Source organism: Calliphora vicina, chromosome 1, assembly GCF_958450345.1.
Source record: "Calliphora vicina chromosome 1, idCalVici1.1, whole genome shotgun sequence".
Taxonomy (NCBI): Eukaryota; Metazoa; Arthropoda; class Insecta; order Diptera; family Calliphoridae; genus Calliphora; species Calliphora vicina.
This window is the reverse complement of record NC_088780.1, coordinates 114,508,743-114,532,945: the sequence shown is the minus strand read 5'-3', so window position 1 is coordinate 114,532,945 and position 24,203 is coordinate 114,508,743. Positions and strand designations below refer to the sequence as shown.

The 24,203-nt window shown below is 28.9% G+C and overlaps 1 protein-coding gene across 1 annotated transcript in view; it reads left to right on the top strand.

The window, feature by feature from the left end:
• The window catches only part of LOC135952292 (uncharacterized), a 223,505-nt gene that overhangs the window by 57,290 nt on the left and 142,012 nt on the right, over nt 1-24,203 (top strand). The window contains exons 2-3 of the mRNA XM_065502166.1: nt 7,929-8,143; nt 11,950-12,085. Coding sequence (XP_065358238.1) covers nt 7,929-8,143; nt 11,950-12,085 — 351 coding nt within the window. The remainder of the gene's footprint in view (nt 1-7,928; nt 8,144-11,949; nt 12,086-24,203) is intronic.

The window sequence follows — 24,203 nt, the reverse complement described above, 5'->3', positions numbered from 1 at the left end:
AAAGATATGACTGCATTGCATACATACATTTTGGAATTCAGCCAACCTGTTTTGATGAGAATCGGCTTTCTAGCAAAAAACTTTAAAATCTGTGATTATAATCATTAATAAAATATGTGAAATATGACTCAATATATTTAACAAAATATGTGAACAAAAAATTTCAAACGCTAACCCACAATACCATAACTGTTAAAATTTTATTGGAAACATTTTTTTTTTTGAAGTTTTATTAAAAAACATATTTTGAACATTTACTACGTAAGAATATGCATGAAATTTTATGAGTTTTTTTGGTATCACATTATAATGGGTTATGGATACCTGCAAATTTTTACATTTACACAGCTTACCAATAGCAATATAAAACAATATAAAATTTGTAAACAATTTAAAAAAATGGGCATTTTTTGAGATTTTTAAGGCAATGGATGCACTTTTTTCGGGTAGGTATGTTGCGCTTTTGTTTTCTCCTATTCAATATCTACAACTTTGCTTCAGACACAAAAGCGTACGGTATGCCGAGATAAACTGTGTTAAAATATAGAAAAAGTGATCAAAATGCACCTTTCGTATGGCCACTAAATTATTAATACAGTTGACAAAACTGACGATGCAGAAGTTCTTTTTTTTGAGGCTACTTTCACGTGCAATTGTCAGAATTGAGAATCAAAGAAATGAACTGAAAAATTTTGTACTGTGTATTGCTACTTTGAACAAAAACTTGTTTTTAGATGACGGAGATCTATTTTAGACTAGGGATCATAAATAATCGAAAAACTGAAAAATTAGGGCCATCTTAATGCAAACACACATACATATAAACACAAGAACTCAATGAGTATGAATATAACTACATCTACACATTTGTATAAATACAATAAAGTAGTAGGTCTGTGCGTGTGTTTGGAGGACTGTGAACATAATCCTAGAATTAAAAGTGATTGTTGTTGGTATATACAGTTTTCCTTTACAAACATACATATTTTATTTGCCACACACACTTATATATATTCGTCCGTTTAATCTGCATACATACTCTTGTATGGTTTTTTTACATTATTTTTTCCGTTCATTTCATATTAAAGGCAACATGACCTCAAACACTTTATATGTTTGTAACCCATAAACCCGCTGGTTAATACAGACTACCATTCATCTATCCCACCCGGCAATGTATGTGCATGTAGTATGGAAGTTGAGTATGTCAGAGGGTATAATTTGAAGAATTAATAAAAAAAAATTGGATGCTGACAAACTTTGAAATTGCTGTATTAGTCTAAAATGTATATGAAATATTTATTTGCTTATTGGTAAATTATAATAAATAATTTAATTTAAAACGCTATATGAGGAAACTCACAAAATTTGCCAGTTTGTACATATTATGCAGAAACTTTTCAAATTAATAATTTGTCTTATTGCGCGCAAAATCACAATATGGTGAAGTGTTACATCGTTAAACTTGCAACCACAAACATACTTAATTACTACAATCATATATATGATTGCTACAATGATGTGAATGGTATATTAAACATATTCTTGTTACCACAATCAAATACATAATTACAGTGTAATTTGTTGATCTAAATTCCAGGATGTATTGGTGATATCTCAAGGATGTTGAAAATTTACTATTTTCAGTTGCATCCTTATAAGTTTGACTTTTGGTAAAAGGATTCAAAAATTTGTTCACAATTTACAATAAAAACATACCAGTAAATTAATTTATATAAACATATTGAAAATTCGCTGAAAATATGCTAAACTATTTGGCAATTAACTCGAAGTTTTACAAAATTGTTGATATGTTATACGCATTAAAAAAAATATACGAATGAATGCATGATTACTCTTAAATTAGAGATTTATTTTTTTAGATTAGAGTGAAGAAAAAATATCTCCGATTTTTTTTTTAATTATAAGAAAAAACGATTTGTTCTTAAACAATTAAAATATTTCTATTTGGCCTCAAAAATAAAAGTTTGCTTTAATTTAATTTTAGAAACATAACTGCTCTTATTATATTACTAGCTGAACCCGGTCCGCGTTGCTGCCACTTAGAAAACATATGTTTGATATTGCATCTCGATCTCGATTTTAATATACAGTGTCGGACAAAGTCAGTGATGCAACCTTCAATGCTAATACATTTAGTGGCATTTCAGCTGGTTCCAATGAATCCAAAAATTCAGTATGATAATTGACGGCTTGTTCGTCGTTCATTACTGTGTCAATCGATTTGCATTTTACTGTTTCGCCAGGCAGTTTCAATTGAATTTGGTCATTGACGTTCCCACCCAATTTTTTGTACTGATACTAATATTAAGTTACTAATATTAAGTTTGACTTAGAGTATATGTTTGTGTTGTAATGATTATTTATTTACTAATTCTCTGTTATGAAGTCCAGTTTTTTTTAAATAATAAGTTAATTGACAAAGTAAACAATAGAATTTCAATTTAGCTATAAAAGAAAAACCCCTGAAGAAGTTTGAAACAAACAAACAAACGAAACGTTGGGTAATAATAATAAAAATATTTTGATTTTTATTTATACATTTGGTAACAAATGATTGATCATAAATAACCCGCAAGATTGGAGTCTTCAAAACTAAAAAAAAAATCATTTTAATTTCTTTATTTAAAAAAAAACTCAAAATAAAGCACTTCAATAAATTTTCTGAAGTGCTTTTGCTAAAGCTATAAATTCCGTTTTGAAGGCAAACATCCTAGAAGATATACAAAATTGCATTTCGTAACGATTTATTCCTAAAAAAAATACAAAATTTCTATCGGTGGCGTCCACCGAAGCTACCTTCTGCTGATGGTCGAAATGCAAGGCGCTTAATAGTTTTAGGAGCCACAAATACTGCAGTTTCCATGTCAATTATATTAATTAAGTGCTTAGAGAGGCCCATGTAGTCAACGTCAATGATAAAACAATTCGAAGATAACGGACTTAAATCAAGAACGATTATGAAAAAAATATTTTTAAGCCAAATGATCATAAGGTTCGCTAAATCATACGAAAGCTTCACCATTGAAGATTGGAAACATGTTACTTGGTCTGATGAAACTAAAAGTAATCGGGTGGTGTCAGATAGACACACATTGACATGATTTGTTAAACGTGTACATATGTCAAACTATGAAATATGAGCGCTGGATCAATCATTTTGGGGTTGCTTTCGTGGCAATGAGCCCGGTGACTTCGGCGTATCAATAGTATTATGAAATTTTTTGCCGAAAAAGACTCTCCAAGATCCTTAGTTGAATTTTGGGAGCGTGCCTTTTTTCAAAATCCGTCCAGTCGTTTTCGCATTCATTGGGAACATACATACAAACATACATAAGATGAGATGAGATGCTGTATTAAAGATTTTAATATGTTTTGCAACATTTGTGGCGAATATATGTTAAAAGTTCAGCAAAAGTCAATAGAGACACCGTTTTCCGATTGTATTTTGCTTACTTTGATATTGAAATTCACAATTCCTGGATATATAGAATCTATATTATGGATCCACGATCGGCAACTCCTATACACAGTGCATTTTGGCCGTTACTAAAATTAAACAGACTACTCACACGCATAGAAAACACAATTCAGTCTCATATGAGCTGTCACAGAAGAAGGTTGTATTGTCGCTCGTTTCTTGCTTTTGTTTATGAATAAATGTTAATGCAGAGGTGGATAATTCATATTATTGTTGTACCCGTTTTAGCATCTACACTACATATTAAGTAGTATTTAGAATTATAAACTATTTTTAATGTTTTTTCTCTCACCTTTAGATGCTTAAATGGGTTTTTTAGAAGTTTCTTGTAAATTATTATTTTTTCACACACAATAAATGCTAGACAAATAATTGGTTAATTAACATGTATATTCTTAAAAAAATTACAAATCAATTTTAACATTTATTTTCCCCATAAATAAATAAATATGAGCAAAGAAACAAAAAAAATATTTACTACATTTGAAGTTTTGTAGTGAAGATGAGAGTACAACTATTTCTCATTTCTTGTTTTTTCGCTCTTACACTTATACAAGTGCAAAATGTAGTAGTATATGTCTGCCAATCGCGGATATAGATACGTTTTTATTTACATTTGTTGTGATCGGTCGCACTATGTGGCGTATGAGGAATAATATTTTTCATTGAACGTAAATGATATTAATCATACGCCTTAAGACCTGTTCTTAAACAATTTGAAGTTAAATTCTTGTACGCAGATCAGCTGTTGCAATATTCTGATGTAGGGTAAACTAAATTGAATATTTTCCTTAACCATAAGCCAGAAATGACAGCGGAATGAGTCTCACATTGTTCGGTTCTTTTGTGATTGTAAATGTGTCTTGCATTTTTATATGGCCTCACAAACATACAGTCATTTACACAATTTAAAAATAAAATACATGCATACAAATGCAAGAACTTTAAATGCAAACATATAGAAATATACAAATGGATATAAACTAGGGTGGTCCGCCTTTTAAACTCTTTTGGATTTTCGATGTTCCCAAGGTCTCCCAATAGTCCTTCGTCCAAACTTTAAACTTTACCCGATTGATCTAAAATTTATGGCATTTAGTTTTTAGATGACGGAGAGCATTTAAAATCCGAAAAATGTAAAAAAAGTGTCACCGTAATGTACACTTGCATATAGATACATATGTATAGGTATATCTGTATGAATGTATAGTATCCCTATAAAAGTGGCAACGAATTTAATGGATTTATGGTTACTATTTTTCTATATCATAGAATCAGTACAAAAAATATACATACATATATGTATGTAGATACACATATATGTATAAATTTACACACATACATACATAGAGATATATTTTTATGAATATATAATAGTAATGGTTACAGATATTGTTCCTGTTTTTTGCAATCCCTTTTATTTTTACTGTTGTTGGCTTTTTATGGTTTGCATGAATATTTCCTGATTGTCAACCAGTGGTGTTTTGTTTTTTATACACATTTACATAGATACATACTATATGTATATATATTTTTATAAATATTAAACATTCATTGAAAATCATGTCACTTTTATAACCAACCAAAAAAATAAAAATTGTGATGTATGGATATTTGTGAGAGCGTATGTAATATATGATGTGACGATAACAATATTTTCATTTTTTAGATATAGACAGTCAAAACTGCAACTAGCGAAAAAAATTGCCTCTATATGATGTTTGATCGATTTACGGTAAAGTTTTACGGTAAAGTTTTACGTTTTCTTTTTTTTTTCTTTTCATTTTCATACAATGATTTTTATGATGAAACTATGGGAAAAAACATAAACCGTATAGGACAAATGTATGCATACTAGACGTGCCTTTAAAAAATAGATTTATTTGGATGGGAAATTGATTGAAAGTTGTAAAATTGGGTAAATAATGATACTTTTTTGGATATCTTAAAAAAATTCCCTATTTAGATAATATTTTCTAAACATTTGAAATAAATATAATTTTCTAGAGAAAATAGTCCTTCTATCAAGGTATAAAACAATAATTTCGATTGAAAAATAGCAAAGTTATACAAGTTTTCTCTGACTATATATTGAGAAACAAGTACTAGTTTACGCATATTTTACTTGCATTTATGTGTAGAACATATGTAGTTGTTTACGTAACTCTTGCATGCAATACAGTGAGTCAATAATACATCAGAATATTACAACAGCTGATCTGAGTATAAGAATTTAACTTGAATAAATGTTGAAACAAATTGTTATAGAACAAGTCGTATGGCGGATGATTAATATAATTTGCGTTCAACGAAAAATTTTATTACTCATACGCCACATAGTGCGGCCAATCACAACAAATGAGGAGTCGCAGATCATATAAAATTTTTGGGAAATTGAGTTTATTTATTTATTTCGCCACCTACATTTTTTATCAATAAAATCATTTTTTATCGGAAAAATAACCTTTTGTTAAAAAATAAAGTAAAAAAAGTACGTTTTATTACAAATGAAATTAAAAGGAACGTTTTTTGTAAACAACAATATTTTGAATGAATGTTTTTAATCCTGATCTAATATACATATAAACAAATTATACATTGAAATTAAATATACTATTTTTCTCATTTTATACTTGTGTTGTACGTTTTGTTAAGCACCAATCTTTTTAAAACACATTTCTTTACTAAAGAAATTAAAAAAATGTTGCTTACTTGATTGTTTCTAGAAGATTTCTACCCAAATATTATAAAAATACCAAAAAAAAAAACAATTTGTCAAAAAATGCGAAAAAGTACGTTGTGTTCTGCCTTGATAGAATTTTCTCCAGAAGATTAGATATATTTAAAATTTTATTTAAATATGGAATTTTTTTGAGATATCGAAAAAGTATCAATATTTACCCAATTTTAAAACCTAAGTATAACAAATAGTCCGACGCTTTGGCAGAAGTACCTAACTCTAAACATGTGTTAGTGAAAAAGTACCAAGTCTAAATATTTGTTAGTTACTAAAATGTAGATGAGTTGTATTTTGAGTGAGTTTTTAATTTTCACCAGACACACAGAGTTTCATAAAAATGTTTTAAATTTTCATTTCTTTGAATTTTATTTGGTTTTTAATACCAAAAATAGAAACTCTGTTTTATAGTTTAAATTATACCACAGAAAGAATAAAATGTCAAAAATAATAAATGTTTTAGTTTGATCAAATTTGACGTGTTTTGAAAATGAAAATGGGTTCAAATTTTTGAAAGAAATTATAAAATTATGTGTGTTAACGAATTAACGTGAATTGAGCAATACTTAATCAATAGTTGTCAATTAAAATTTCGAGACTTTTAATGTGTTTACATCTCTTACAAGGTTGTTGAATTCACAAGGTACCCGTATTTGAGAGAGTAATTTTAAAAAATTGAGTATACTTTGTTTACAACTTTCAATCGATTTCCGTTACGGCTTTTGTTTATCCGATTGCACTTAGATTTTGCAGTAGATAGTTTTAGCTACTAATGAACAAAATAAGACCCATCCAACGCAAATCTATTTTTTGAAGGCATGTCTAGTATGCATGTTTTAGACAATGTTGTTATCCATGCGGTTAACATGTCAAACTCATAAATTTTTGGTTCAATAAAAGTTTTATTTTTTTATTTAAGCAAAGGATTTTCATTATAAGCGTTACCTAACGCAGATTTCAGAGTGTAATAAAATATTAAGTAATGTTATACTAAACGAAAATATTTTAAAATAAATATGGCTTCCTGTGGACAAACATATTTGTTTTAATAGCTTACAGAGCTACTAATTTGTTTTTATTATTTAGACTGTTTCGTATTTATATATACTTTTTGATTGTGAGAGCAATATTTTGAACTTAATATAACCCCCTCAAATGTCAGTATCGAAGCAGCGTACGTACAGCGAACAGGTACAACAATTCGGCATCGCAACACTAATTCCAAATTTCCAGAAGCTTTACAGATTATACTCACTGACATTTTATATACAATTTTGATGAAACTTTTTCTGTGTGACATATCGACAATGAATTGGACATTATATACCTTTAAACAATCCAGGTTCTTAAAGCGAATATTGAATTTTAACAACGTCCTACAACATTGGGTTTAGAAAATTTTGTCGAAAAATTTATAGAAATCATGTTCCATAAATAATGTTAATTTGTGTTGTTTTTACAAAATTAAACAAAATTAAGTTTGGTTGTTTTATTTAATTCTTTAAAAGGCTTTATTTTATCACAATAAAGGACTTAATCTTTACAAACCTTTATTTTATATCGAAATCAAAATACATATGTACAAATAATTTATAAATTGGAAAATAAACTTCTTATTTATATTCTTGCTATTTACGTTTCCATTTAATTTAATGTTCTTCTTTCTTTCATTATTACTTGTATTTTTAGATTTATCTCAGGCTGCATTACGCGACATAAATTTATATATTGAACCACCTGCTGTTCGACGTAGCCAATCGGTGTCATTACGCTGCCATTATACAATAGAAGGAGCACCGTTGTATTCGGTAAAGTTTTATCGTGGTCAGTTGGAATTTTATCGTTATACACCTGGCGAATATCCAAATACAAAAGTCTTTCACTATCCCGGAATAAAAGTTGATGTGAGTAAAATAAGAATTAATAAAAACATTTCATCGCAATAAACCAGAGAGGGATATGATAGCGAATACGATATTACATTATGTGGGTGTTTATGATATCATATTTTAATATTGAAAACAAGCTTATTGTAATATCGTTTTCAAGAAAATAAATAAACCACAAGTTTAAAAAAAAAATTTCAAATACACGCAGAGAAAAAACATGGTTACGACAACTAACTATGTTCGTTGTAACTATATGTATATTGTTGTAGTAAACATATAATTGTTGTTTTAATTTAATTTCAACAATATTTTAGTTACTGTAAACGTTTATATATTCATGTACAACCATTAAATGTTATTAATATGAATATGGTTCACCAACTGGTTCGGACAACTAAATAATGATAAATAGGTAAACATATTATTATTATTTACAACCATTAAATGTTAAGTTTCTATACGCGTAGTCATAATATGTTTAAGATGCAAACAAAATATGTTTACTTCTAATAATATTTTTCCCCACCATTTGTGAGTGTTGGTGTTTGTCTAAGCTATAATATTTTCACATTTGATTACTGTGAGATAGTCTTTAGAACAGTGATGTTCAAAAATAAATATGAAGATGTATTGGTCAGAGAGCTATCCAGCAAACATAATGTCAAACACTTAAAATAAGAACAAAAAAAAGAAAGTTTAGATTTAGATTTTTTGCCAGAATGTAATTTTAATTTTAAGGAAATGCAAGAATCTTATATATAAATAGGCCACACATTTTTTTGTGGTACACTTTTAAGTATGTTATTGTCCACCAATATTGATGAAACATATATGGTTTATAAGGTTTTTTTCTCTAGATGTGCACAATATAAAACAATATTTCAAAATTCTTTGAATAAAAGTGGTAAAAAGCGTTTTAAAAGTGGTCGACTTTCGGCCTACAGGCGATCCTAGTATACATTATACGACCGAAATTCTCTCAAATTTTTTAGTTATTTTTTACTTTGTTGTTTTGTGTTCAATTGTAATTGAAACACGTGTGTTTGCTATGCTTCGTCCAACAACTAACCAACAACAATGCTTAATGAATTTCTGAAAAAAAAATGAGAAATTTGTTATGCTTCTTAAAAGAGCATAACAAGTGTGTATAAATTTTTTAAACAATTGTTGTATCACTGATTTAGGATATCATAATTTCATAAAAAACGATCATAAGGAAAGGTGCAATTTAGTCCCTAAATACTATCGTTTATGATACGAGAACGCTATCGTAGTTTTGTCACCTAGATGATATCGTGCCGACAATACACAGAAAGCTCACTATATATTGAGACCTTGTAAACGACGATTTTGTCTACGTTAGATAATAATGTGAAACATTTGCTCCATCATGCTGATGCTGGTTGGCATCATGTTGTAAATTCAGCGTTTTGAAGTGTCAATAGTGTAAAATACAGAATAAAGGAGATATAAATGTCAATGAAAAAAAAAAATTAAGAAAATTACTCTCATTTCACAGAATCTAGTTTCTGGCTATCAATTAGCTACTTAGATGTCATTTATGTTATAGAAACCATTACATGTATAATGCTTCAAAATATCCTTAATTTTAAATTATTCTTAATTTTCAAAAATTCAATGCCTCCACCACCGTAAGTGGTGAATGAGGGTATATATAAGATTGTCATTCCGTGTATAACATTGAGAAATATTCATCTGAGACCCAACAAAGTATATATATTATTGATCCTTATGAAATTCTAAGTCGATTGAGTCGATTGATCCGTGTAAAACACGCTCACGTCCAAAATAGCCAAACAAAATTGGTAGACTTGCAAAAAAATATTTACTGTTCTCCTAAGCAGTTTGGTATTGAAAATCAGCAAAATCGGTTCAGTGGAACCAGAGTTATGAACCAAAATGTGAGACAACCTAAAAAAAACCTGATAATTTTAACATAGTTTTCGTTATTTGTGCAAATATATTGCAGATAATACCATAAAATTGTACACACGTTATTTTTATATTAAAGGGACTAACTCTGGCGAAACTTATAAGAATCGGTCCATGATTTCTCCTAGCCCCCATACAAATTTCTTCCCGAAATATGGTTCTATGGTCTGTAAATGCCTAGCAAATTGCAGTATCCACACAAAATTCAGGAGAAATAAGTTTCGTGCTTAAAAAAATTACAACCCCAAATTTTTTGTGGATCGGCCCATATTTGACCGTAGCCCCCATATAAAGTTCATTTCCGAAAATCACTTAAATAAGCATAAATGTATTATAAATATCGGTATTAAGTTGAAATTCATCATAAATAGTCCCCATATATAACAAAATCGCTGTACCTAATTTTATGAAGATCTGCCGATAATTGGTTATAGCTCCCATATAAGGACAACTTCCGAAAAACACATTAACCTACATAAATATTTTAAAAAATATCAATATCAAAACAAAATTTTACTTAGAAATCATACTATAGGATTTTGTGAATATCGGTCCATATTTGACCATAGCTCCCATATAAGGTCCACTTCCGAAAATTAGTTAAGTACCCATAAATCTCTTATAAATATCTTTATCATGCTAAAATTCGACGATAATAATACTCATATACATAGATATTACTGTACCAAATTTTATGCAGATTGGCCGATAATTGGTCATAGCTCCCCTATAAGGCCCATTTCCGAAAAAGATATTAACCTTAAAAAATATTAAAAACATATCGATATCAAAATGAGATTACGCACAGATCAGTAATTTGTATCCAGTAATCGTACTTCTGCATTTTGTGAATATCGGTCCATATTTAACCATAGAACCCATATAAGGTCCATTCCCGAAAATCACTAAAATCCTCATAAATTTCTTACAAATATAGTTATCAGGTTGAAATTCGAAACAAATTTATTCAATATATACAAAAATCGATGTACCAAATTTTATGATGATAGGCTCATAATTGGTCATAGCCTCCATATAAGAACCACTTCAGGAAAACACATTAACCTGCACAAATATCCAAAACAATCTATACTGAACCAAAATTTTACACCGATCAGTAATTTGTATCCAAGAATCGTACTACACGATTTTATAAATATTGGTCCATAATTCGGCATAGCTCCCATATAAGGTCCACTCTTGTTAATAGCCTACTTAGGACCATAATAGGACGTTAAACCAAAATAGTACACAGATCAGTAATTTGTATTCAAAAATCATAATACTGAAATTTGTGAGTATTGGTCCATAATTGGCCACAGCTCTCATATAAATACATAAAAATCACGTTAAAATATTTCCCACATAAGTCCCACAACCAAATATTTTGAAATTTGTATAAATATATTTGTATACCCTTTTTTATACTCTGTTTCTTCACTTGAGGTTAAAAGGGAAAAATGTTGATCCAAACTTATTAACTAATTATTAAGTATATAAATTGTTAAATTACATACGTTCTAATAGGAATTTCAGTTATAAATTGCTGAATTAGATACAATTTTTTGTATATTTGAAAAAAATACCTTCTGCGTAAACTAGTCTTTCTAACAATTGTTATATTATTTCAGTTGTTATACCATCATATTTAGGTGGAGGGTATTTAAGATTCGGCACGGCCGAATATAGTACTCTTACTTGTTATTTATCTCTTACTTAACGAAATTTAAGTTTTTTTCTTAACTCACATCTTGACATATTAAATTTTCATTTTACCGCTAAAATAAATATTAACTTATCTTAAAATATAACGTTTTTCTTCATTCTTTTCTCTTCCATATTATAATTTTTATGTTTAAACTCTATAGGAAAGTGTTTCGAATGCCACCCAAGTTGTTATACGCAATGTGAACTTTGGTCTATCTGGAACTTTTTCCTGTGAAGTAACAGCCGATGCACCATTATTTTCAACAGCCACCGCATATGCTCAAATGCAGGTTGTCGGTAAGTTTTTGTGTAGGTTTTTTTTATTATCATTTTACATTCTTACATTTTTATAATTTTTTTGTGAACATTTCCAACTGTGAAAAATTTAACTCATCTGTGCATATGCAAAGTAAGAACAACAAAAAACACAGAACTTTATTTTCACATTAAACTGAAGGTAGTATGTCTGGCTTTTGTATGAGCCTGCAATTGTATTTGTCACGCAGTGTAGGTACTGTGACAGAGGACTTTGGAAGTTTTTATTTCCGTTTTTTATACCCTACACTACCATAGTGGGAAGGGTATATTGCGTTAGTACAGATGTTTGTAATGCCCAAAAATATTAGCATAACACCCACCATTAAGTATACCGATCGACTCAGAATCACTTTCTGATGTCCGTCCGTCTGACTGGCTGACTGGATGTCCAAGCAAAACTTGTGCGCTAAGTACTGGTCGCAATTTTGAAGATATTTCGATAAAAATTTGGTGCATATAATTTTTTGAAAGTGGCTGAAATCGGTCATTTATTTCACCTAGCCCACATACAAATTTCCTTCCGAAATTGGACTTTATCCGTCATAAATGTTTAATTAATATAGATATATATACAAATTATGGTCCAAATAAGTTTTATATAGACGTAAATCATGTCTCCAATTTTATGATGATCGGTCCATAATTAGTCATAGCTCCCATATATTCCGCTTCCAAAAACACTTTAACGATCATTAAAAGTGTAGGTATACACATAAATTTCAACACAAATAACTTCCATATAGACATAAATCTGATGACCTAATTTCATGGCTATCGGTCCGTAATTAGTCATAGCTTCCATAAGTCCCACTTACGAAAATCATTTAAAAAAAAAAAATTATTGAAATTTTAAAAGCAAAATGTTTTTGCTCATTTACATAGTGGATGGTATTATATGGTCGAGCTTGACCGACCATACTTTCTTACTTGTTTTTAAATTGATTTTAACTTATTGTCTCCGTAATATTGCTGGTCGTTTTTTTAACGTTTGTTGAATTTTTTACTCTACACTCTTGTTCATATGTACGTAATCGTGGTTTCCTTTGGACTTTCGCATGAGTTAAGGGTAACAATGGGTTAGGGATGCCAAACGAGACTAGATTTTTTTTTAACCCGGGACTTAGGAGTATTTAGATGTAAATCTCTGGATCCCGGGATTTTTCAGGATTTTTGTTTCACATTAAAAAACATGAAATTTGACAAACAATTTATATATATATTCAAAACCCTTTGACTTAAAGAACACATGTTTTCAGGAGCGCAAAAATACTGCTAATTTCGCTCATTTATAAGAAATAAAAATCATTCTTTTAAATATATTACAAAAGCCGCTAATACATTCTACATGTAATAAAATTTTTCTCAAACATTTTAATTTTGTAAAAGGTAGATCTTTAGTACGGACTGCAAAGTTATTCCGGAAAAAAACCGAAACTTGTGGGATTTTTAAGTTGGCATCCCTACTGTAGGTGCATGTGTTTGTGGAAAAACTTTTTAATTGAAATATTTTTATAAATACGAATACAAAAGAAAAATAAATATTTGTGTGACATTTTATTATTAAGCGTTTTTGTGGCTATAAAAGTTATTTTGTATATGAAATTAAATATCGATTAATTTCAATAAATTTTTTTAATTTCTTTATGAAATTTATGAACTTTTTCATATAAAGTATAATTATTTTTTAAATGTACAAGCTTTTTTACGCTATGGATATAACCATTAGTGGGGGAGAGCAGACATTTTATAAACAATCTCGTATTTTAAAAATAATGAACGTTTGGCGGACACAGTTCAAATAATATCATCCTAGGTGACGAAGTTAAATTTTTACCTGATGGCATTTTTAAATGATGGCATTTTACATTTCAGTGTTTGGTTCGTATGATGATCTTGGAAAATATCGATAATAGAATTCGTATGTACCAGTACACACTTGGAGGAAATTTGCCCGATGTGATATTCCATACATAACCCTATCCTGTGCTAGGGTGAAATATTTTTAACTATGTTTAACAATTATTCATGTTAGAATTAAATGTCTTTAAGCTAAACTAAAATTTTGTTTGTCTAATTATTTTTAAAGCTAACCAAACTATCTCAAACATAAAAATGTATATTTGGTTAAAGCAAAAACAGCATATTTGACCAAAAACGTCTATATGAATTTGGTTCAAACTTGCTTAAAACATTTAAAAAAAATATACTAAAAATATGGGCAATTCCATGTCATCGTACGTGGCATTTGTACGCCTATTGAGTGGAATAGATTTTGCAAATATATGTAAGAGTATCTCAAAAATAATTTGGTCTTTATGTTCCATTCAGAAAAAAAAAATAATAAGTTCTTTCGAAACATTGTTGTCCTAAATATCGAGCGACATAAGGATATATGGTAAGTGATTTGGCAGTAATTTGGGAATCGTGAGAGGCGTAATGTTTTCTTTTAATTTCTTACACTAAACCAAATATTTTTCGTTTACAATCCGTCATATTTAAATAAAAATAATCTTTGGATGATTTTATAATAAATAAAATTTAATATCGTACGTGACAGCTAACTGTTCGAGAATTTCCATTTTTCAATTATTAATGACTTTTCGGGAAGCCATTTTTAGGAATTTCTTAAACTCTCTTGCAGTTAAATTATTTTGCCTTGGAGTAGTTTTACCAGGCCTTCCTTCCAAATGTTGAGATTTTTCGGTAATTGTCTCACGAATTTTTTTCATAACTTTTAAAACTATAGTTTTTTGCACTAAAATAATTTTGTCTTCTGGTTTTTAAATCTTGACTCTAGCCATTTTTACTATATACTTAAAAACACATTGTGCACAAAATCTAGGTGGACAAAATTAATTGGTATCTCCGATTCCAAAAAAAACTCTTTGAAAGATCAATATAAACTTTTTTTCAAGTTACAGTAGGGTCTAGATATACATATAAAAAACATTAATAAAAAATTAAAAAAAAATACGTTTTCATGTCTCTCTGAAACTAAATTTTTAAAAAGATCTGTATTTACTATATTTAAAGTTACAGTAGGGTCTAGATATAGAAAAATCAATAATAAATAAAGAAATATTTCTAAAAGTTCCATTCCGTAAAAATTTAAAAAAAAGTATTTCGGCGGGTGCTGGCGGCTACAATTTTTTTACAAAGACATTCCCCAGAAGTTTCTTTAAATGATGTATATAGTCATTGGACGGGCTTCGACGGTCTTTTTTTTTGGACAAGCTATATAACATTCTTAGAAAAAAAAAATATCAGTATATTTGAGAACCAAGTTTAAAGGACTATAACAGGAAAATGGAGAGGCCCATAAATATAAGATATACATTTAATAAAAGCCTATATCAATGTTTATCCATGTTTTGAAGTATGAATTTCTATATGGTAAAACCATTGAGATTTATCTAATTTAGTAAAGCAGTAAAATATTAAAAAAAATTAACGAAAATATGATTCAAAATTTGTTGAACTTCTGGTGCTTCTGGCGCTTCTGTCGAGAAAACGATATGTCCAATTGAAAACCCCATTTGTATTGGAGGAGAGCAGATTGTCAGCTTCTGAAAAAACTTAGTTTTTCCAAATTCTGAAGATATCGATTTTGATTTGGAACCACAGTGTTGTGTGAAAAAATTTCAAAAATTAAATAAATCTGTGGTCGTATTGAAAAACTAGGTAACTCCATTTTTTGGAAACACAAGAAAAACACACTAAACGTTTTAAATATTTTTTTTTTATTTATTTATTCATTTGATTTATATTTATATTTAGCAACATACAATTTAATCTGATCATCTGTTACAGATGGTTTAAATGACGATAAGTGCACCCATTGCCTACGAACAATAACATCAAGTTCACTGTTATTACACTGGCCAAAAACAATTCTTTTTTGTTTATTATTATTCTTTTTTAAAACATTAGTCCATTCAGACTCTTTGTGATTTACATTATCAGCAAAAGCAGCTTTAGATGTAGATGGATATACATTAGTATTTATTTCATTAGTACCATTAGTAAGAGTAGTGTAATTATCTTTTTGTTTATTAATTACACCAACAACAACATCAACATGAGATTCAGCAACAACATCACTAGTCACAGTATCAGTTTGAGTAAAACCAGTATTGAGAGCAGCTACAGCAGCTTGATTGGATTCAGCAATATTATTTTCAACGCAACTGAAATTGTTATTTTCAGTTAAAACATGACCAGAAGAAAGTGAACTCAAATTAGCGTTTGCAGTATTCACACTTGTAGAAGACAGCATAGATGAATTCATAGCAAGAGAATTACGATCACCAATTATTTGAATATTCTCATTATCAACAACAACAACTTCATTTGGGGAGAGCGATTGTCGAACATCACTTTTATTAACGACAAAATCATTGGATGCAGCAATTACATGTTTACTATAAGATGTATTGTTTGCAGTCTCAATATTTTTTGGTTCTTTTACATTATTTGGTTTAAGATTTTGAGAGAGTTCAATTTATTAACTTCAATTTATTTACTTCATTTGACAAAATATATACTGTTGAAACTAGTCCACAAGAAGATGATAAACAATTGTCACAATTGTAAACAATGTTTTTATTGTAATTTATTATTTTTAAAACATTTATATTAGCACAATGATTATGAAAAATGCGATGGCAAATAATGCAATTTATAGGATTTTTATCAATATAAACAAAACATTTAGCACAAATTTTGTTAACTTCCAACATATTAATTGCACGTCCTTTTCTAACGAAAGCAAGAAGAACACTGATTATTTCACTAATTATTTAATATGTATTTGTGTTATTATGCATGCACATTAAACAAAACATAATTTTAAATAATTTTAAAGATTTCTGGTTCCATTCATGGTAGAACCAACCAGGTACAATTATTAGGGAGAGTTTTCAATATTTACCCCTACAACGCACAGTGGTTTAGAAACTTTTTTTTTTGGAAATAATTCGGTCTCTCGGGAACTATTGGAGATATTATTACAAAATTTCACATGGTTAGAGCTGAGGTGTTTTTGAGTTGAATTACATTTCAGCTTCCTAGGGGTAATACGGGCCAGTTTGTGCCCCCTCAAAGTTGGTCACCTCGAGTCTCATGTGTAGGTTTACATGTGTAGGTTATCTCCTTCAGTTGAAGACATATTTAGGTTTATTTATTTTTTTTTTTTGAATTTTGCTCGATTTTTTTTGTTTTTTAGATATGGCGGCCCTACGGAGGGTCGAATTTTTTTTTCAAAATATCAGCTATATTGATATATTGTAACATTTATCTCGTCCTAAAAAAGTCCCTATATTTTTTCTTTTGTAGAAACAAATTTTCTTTGGGACTATATACAATTTTTATATGTTCCGGAAAGAAAGCTTAATGCAAAAGCATGTGAAGTAAAATTGGGCTCACTTAAGCGGACACACTATCCCACACACCCATCCAAACTTGGACAATTTTAAAAAAAATATTTAGGTTTCAGTAAAAAATTCAAAAAAGGCAAAGCACCGATCCTCGAAAAAGTTCCGTATTTGTATAACCCTATATGTTGTTTAAATACTTAGAAAGTTGTTTTACTATCACACGGTAAATAGCGTCACAGTAGGCACTTTTCTAAAAAAACTCAGTTTTTGGAACACATTTTCCCCGTTTTAGGAATTTCGGTATTTGAAAATAAAAAATGTCAAAAATTATAATGTCATTAATTTAAGGACATTTGGATCTAAATTAGTTCCCAATTTTGTTATGATATCTTTAACCGTTAAAATTTTACATTAAATCAAATTTTATATTTTTATTCGTGGAAAATCACCATACGAAAGTTTCTTTAGTTTTTAAGGTAAATGAAGTCCCAAAATTTTATAAAATTATTTAATTTTACTAAAATATCAATCCTCAGGTCATAATGTTTTCAACAGTAACAAATACTTATATAAAAAGCCTTTATTTACTCCTCAGAAGTTCCACAAACCTTGCGCGCTTTGACAAATTTGTACGTTTTTTCATATAATGCGTGAAATATAGCTGATATTTTAAAAAAAAATTCGACCCTCCGTAGGGCCGCCATATCTAAAAAACAAAAAAAAAAATCGAGCAAAATTAAAAAAAAAAATAAACCTAAATATCTCTTCAACTGAAGTAGATAACCAACACATGTAAGCGTATTTAGCGTAGATCTTCTCAAGGACTATTTATGTTTTAAATTTCAGCTCAGTCGGATCATAAATGAATTTTTGGGGATTTTTTTAAAAATTTTGAGACCCGAGGTGACCAACTTTGAGGGGGCACAAACTGGCCCGTATTACTCCTAGGAAGCTGAACAAATGTAATTCAACTCAAAAACACCTCTGCTCTAACCATGTGAAATTTTGTAATAATATCTCCAATAGTTCCCGAGATACCGAATTATTTCCAAAAAAAAAGTTTCTAAACCACTGTGCAACGTCAAATAACGCATTTACTCTAATCACTTTTTATTTAGTTTTCGCAATGTTGTGCACGTTATATTAAAACTAACACATATTTATTTGGAAAAAATTTAATTTGAATTGAATATTTCACGAAAAAAAGTAAATACACAAAAATTTGTTTAATTAATTTTTTTTTGTCTTAGACATTTCGTTTTGTTTTTTCTAATTGTTTTTTGTTTGACGTTATAGGGAATGTATAATTGAGAACGTACTTTGTAATAATTGTACCTTGCTTGTTCTGCTATGGTTCCATTGAACTCATTTTTGGACATTAAAATCGAAAATCGATGTCAGTTGCCTTGTTTTTTCGAAAAATGGAGTTATCTAGTTTTTCCAAAAAAAAAAAAATTTTTTTTTCAATTTAATTTAATTTTTTACGGAATTAAATATTTGACTTCAGCACGTTAATTTATATCCGTTTTTTTATGAAAAAATTTAGTTACCCAGTTTTTTCAAAAAAAAAAATTTCTTTTATTCTTATATACATAACAAAAATAAGCCGAGTTTTTTTAGGTTAAAAATTTGGAACCAAATAGTGTGACCAAAATTTGTTCTATTTCGTTCTTTCTCTTAGTTTTCGTCGTTTTAAAAATTTTTTTTCTGTTTTCTGTTTTGTTTTTTTTTTTAAATGTATTAAATGTGAAACTATGTCAAAATTTCGAACTGACAGACTGATAGTAAATGAAACGCTCCTTCTATTTTTGGTGTTATCTCAATTTTCTCAAAAAGTGGAGTTACCTAGTTTTTCCATACGACCACAGAAATATTAAAATAACGGTAAAACAAGTGCTATAACAATATATTTCGATTGTTCTCCAAAATTTGAAAAATACAAGTGTGTCATAAATGTATTTTTCTTAAAATCTATTGTAATTTGCTTTATTTTAATGGGAAACGTAGTAAAAAAGTTTTCATGCTATGTTGAATAAAACCTACAACAGTTGAAAATACGCAAGAATTCTATGTTAAACATCTAAATAATTCATACAATTCTTAAATACAATGCCAATTTACATTTACATCAAAGACATTGGTTTTCAACTGGCATTTGATGCTTAACTGCAGCCTTTTAATAATTAATCTGTGCTAACATCAACCTCTATTAAGCATCAACCTCTATCAAACACACTGATATAATACTAGGCAAGTACTACTAAATAAACAAGAACAATTTGCATCATTAGCAGTGCATTTAGTTTACATAATATCCGAAGACATTATACATGCAACAAGAGCAGCATAGATTAAGTCATAGATGAGGATGTAAGTAAAATATGCAGCAGATATATACGACTGTGCTGAATCTTATATATCTACCACCAATAAAATATGGGCACCGATTGGTGTACGTTTTGTGTGAAACCAATTATCTGTTTCACCCGATTTCGTTATTTTAATATTTTCTATTACTAGAAAATATCAGTGGTGCATTTTAAATTGCTAAAGGATAATGGATGTCATTATTTATGCGCAATAATGTATTTTTCGGATGTGGACATGGGAGCTGTAACCTATTAAGGGACAATTTTGATCGTCAGAAAAACCAATAGTTCGATATCGAGTTTAAACGATTTTTATTTTGTTCAATGTGCTTTTTGGAAGTGCTCCTTATATGGGACCTATAACTGATTATGGGCCGATCTTCATAAAATTAAGTGCTGCATTTTTTGTGTACATAAGGATTATTGATATCTAACTTAAAACTTATTATGATATTTAAAAAAAATTTATGCATATGCTAATGTGAATTTTAAAAGAGCACCTAATATGGGGCATATGGTAAAATATGGACCAATATACATACTACTTATCTGTGTTTAATTTGGGTTCGAAATACATATTTTTAAGATATTAATGTAGGTTTATTTGTTTTTCGGAAGAGAAGTGTGGCAGTTATGGACTGACATTCATAGATATATTACAATTATTTATGTCGAATGTCAACGTGCTAACGATATTTTCAAGATATTTATGCGTATTTAAGTGAGTTAAGGAAGTGAACTATATACGTGGGCTATGGTTAAATATGGACCGATCCAAACTAAATTTCGTTTTATGATTTAATTTTAATACAACTCATGTTTGCAGAAGATTCTATGAATAATGCTAATATATAGGCACTTATTTATCATAGAGCCATATTCCGGGACGAAAGCAGGGATATATCACGGAGCGATTCCTGTAATTTTCAACAGAGCTTGTCATTTTATATTAAGAACAATGTGATCCAAATTTCATGATGTTATCTACAATAAATTTTAGGGAAATAGCTAACATTTTTGGAAAATATTTTTTGAAGGTTGTTCACATTTTGGTAAATAAATTTGATTCTACTAGACCGATTTTGCCCAGTTTCAATACAAAATAATTCAGATCAACAAAGAATATTTGATAAATCCTTGCCTGAACTCCCTGCCGTACATTAAAAAAACAGACAGACGGGCGGACCGGCTTAAAATTTTATAAGGATCCAGAATATGTATAGTTTTGAGGCTTTCCGATGAATATTTCAAAGTGTTACAAACGGAATGGCACAATTAATATACCACACATTTTGTTTGATGGTGGGTATAAAAATCATAATATAACTAGAAGAATACTAAATATTACACTATAAATATAAACATGACTGCTAGCAGGAAGTCAGCCTTTAAGCTAAAAATTATGTGTATTTAAGTTTTATATACAAGTTGGAAAAAGCACATAAAACAAACATACCTTAATATAGAAAGGCCCTAACTCGATTTTTTTTCCAAAATTGAGTTTTTTTGCATACTTCGATAGATAATCCCCTAATACACCATTGATAACATAAAATCTCACAACAATAAATTGGTTGTAGACCTTCATAAAAATCTGTAATAAAAAAAAATCGCAACTACAGAACTTTAAGTTTTATTAAGTTTTTTCCTTCTCCTATAAAGTAAAAAAAAATTTTGTTAGGGCGTTTCTATATTAAGGTAGCGATAAAACATATAACAAAATATGAGAAGAAAATATTATTTCTAAAGAACTTGAATAAGTTTTTAATAACAACGATGGAATATTTTATACATAGAAAAATATATGCTTTCAAAAACAAGCCACACTTATGAAAAATAATAAAAGGATTTACTCTACGAGGTATTCATGCACAATTTACCATATACATATTTTGTTATATTTGTATTGCGATCCATCAAAAAAGATGAGGGTATTGATTAATTCTGATTAATTCTGACACTCTGGGTCCTTCTAAGATTCTACGAAGATCTAGGTATGTCCGTCCGAAAAACGATAGGGCCAAAAAGAAAAAGCTATCTACCTGCCAGAAATTATTCACAAATACTTTCTGTTGATACGGTTTTGTTTGGTATATAAAATGGGCAATATCGGTCCATGATTTCCATACAAATGTCCTTCCAGAATACTGTTTGAGCAGTCATAAATATGTTGATTATGCGGCGATCCCGATACAACTTTGCACAAATTACTCCAAAATTATACTATAAAGTATAGCAATAATCGGGCAACATTTGTCCTTAGCCACTTACCAGGCCTGCTTCTGAAAGTGACTTGAACATTCATAATTGTTTTATAATAATTACTATCGTGATGAAATTGAACATAAACAAGTTTTATATGAACATAAATCTTTGTACCAACTTGTGTAATGATCGGTCCATAATTGACCCTATATCAGACAAATGTATTATTGTCAATAAATAAATTATATCCACATATTGGTGGTGGGTATACAAGATTGTGTTACGCGCCGGCTAGATAGTCGAATAATAAAAATTGAAAAATCTATTAAACTGAAAATAACCGCTCAAAAACAAAGGTTAAGGGGTATGGAAGAAAAGGTTTCCCGCTAGCTCTATTTAAGGTACGTTGGTTCTCAACCCGTGTATCTGACGCGTAAGCATATAGCATACTCACCATACCCGTTGAGTATGCAAAAAAAAGAATGAAAAATTTACATCAAAAATGTCTCGTGAAATGGTGGCAAGATGGAAAACCACTTAGGGTACAATGTTCCCTCCCAACTGACTCATCAGACTCCTATGACAGACCTAATACCCTATATTTTGCAATCTGTCCCTAAATAGGCATAATTTTTCTTTCTTACATACCTATCTTCATCATGGTTATCTTTCCCTTAAAAAAAAACACTTAGTGCTTCATTTCAAAAATATATAAACAAAATTACGCAAAATTTATTAAACTAAATTGAGAAAAATAAATGGTATATTCATACATACTATATTTAAATTCAAAATCTGCACTCATTAAGTGTAGAGAGCATACTAAATTACTAATAATGATAATTATTGTTTAATGCTTGTTACATTATTATTTCGGACAGGGGAACAAAATAGAAACGGACTGACTTACAATAAAAGAGTGTGAATAATACAAAGAATAAAAATAATTAAAGAGTAATCATCACTTACAAAAACAATTGATGAACAAAATTTACTCCACGTCGATTGATTTGTTGGGCCCAGCAGTCAATGCGTGTTGTTGTAGTTTTTGTTGATTTTATGAGTTCTGTTTTTTGTGTAAATGAAGATTATGAATGAAGTTAAATTCTAAATTTAGAACGTGAGAATTATTAATAAAAAATGTGCAAAAGAAGTAAAAGATAATAATAATAAAATTAGGTAGATTGGTTTACACCAGAGAAAAAATCTTAGTAATTAATAAAAAAAATATAGTTACATGACTTTAAATTTATATAATATTTAGCAAAATTCAAATTGTAATAATAATAGTATTATTCTTTTGTTTAATTCATATGATTTACGTTAACGATATATTATTAATAAAGAATTTTTGAGAAAATTTAGAATTCAATTAGGTAATTTTAAGACATATAGATTTTAGCTTTATAAATTCAATTTAAACAATTTTTAGAAAATATTTATGATTATATTTATAATATAAGGCTTATATAATTAATTATTTGTAATTTTATTGTAGTTTAATAGGTCTAAGTTAATATTTGAAATTTGATAATTTATAAGAAGTTCTTATTTTATCATGATGTATATGCAAAAATTTAATTAATGATCATGATTATTTAAGAATTTCTTATAGATTGTATGATTTTAATTAAATTTATAGGTTATCTAATTATTATTAGCTTAAATTATGTAGTGTAAACGCCGAAATTTTAGGTTATCAAAATGTTAATGGAAAGTATGTAATTTACGTATTTAGTTATGTAGTTTGATTAGGCAAGAACTATAAAAATTTTATGTAATTTTCGGCAGATTTATATAAGAATTATGAACTGGAATGAATTACGTCATTCAAATTGAAATTGTTTTTAAAAATTAATGAAATGCAACGATAGTGATTTATATAATATTTAAATCAATAAGGTTTTATAATTAAGTGTTACGAAATTTCTGGAAATGATGATCCACGTGCTCAAAATTTCGGATCCACGTTTAGTTCATTTTCTGGTTGAGATATTGAGACTTTTCTAAGCTTAAAGAACGCCACCATTAGAGTAAATCAATGTGGTCCACCAAAATGGTCTTAGAACGTGACCGTTTAGAGGTTACTACCATGTGGATGACAAGAACCTTGAGTAAAAAAATGAGTTAGGGACAAGAGTCGAGAAA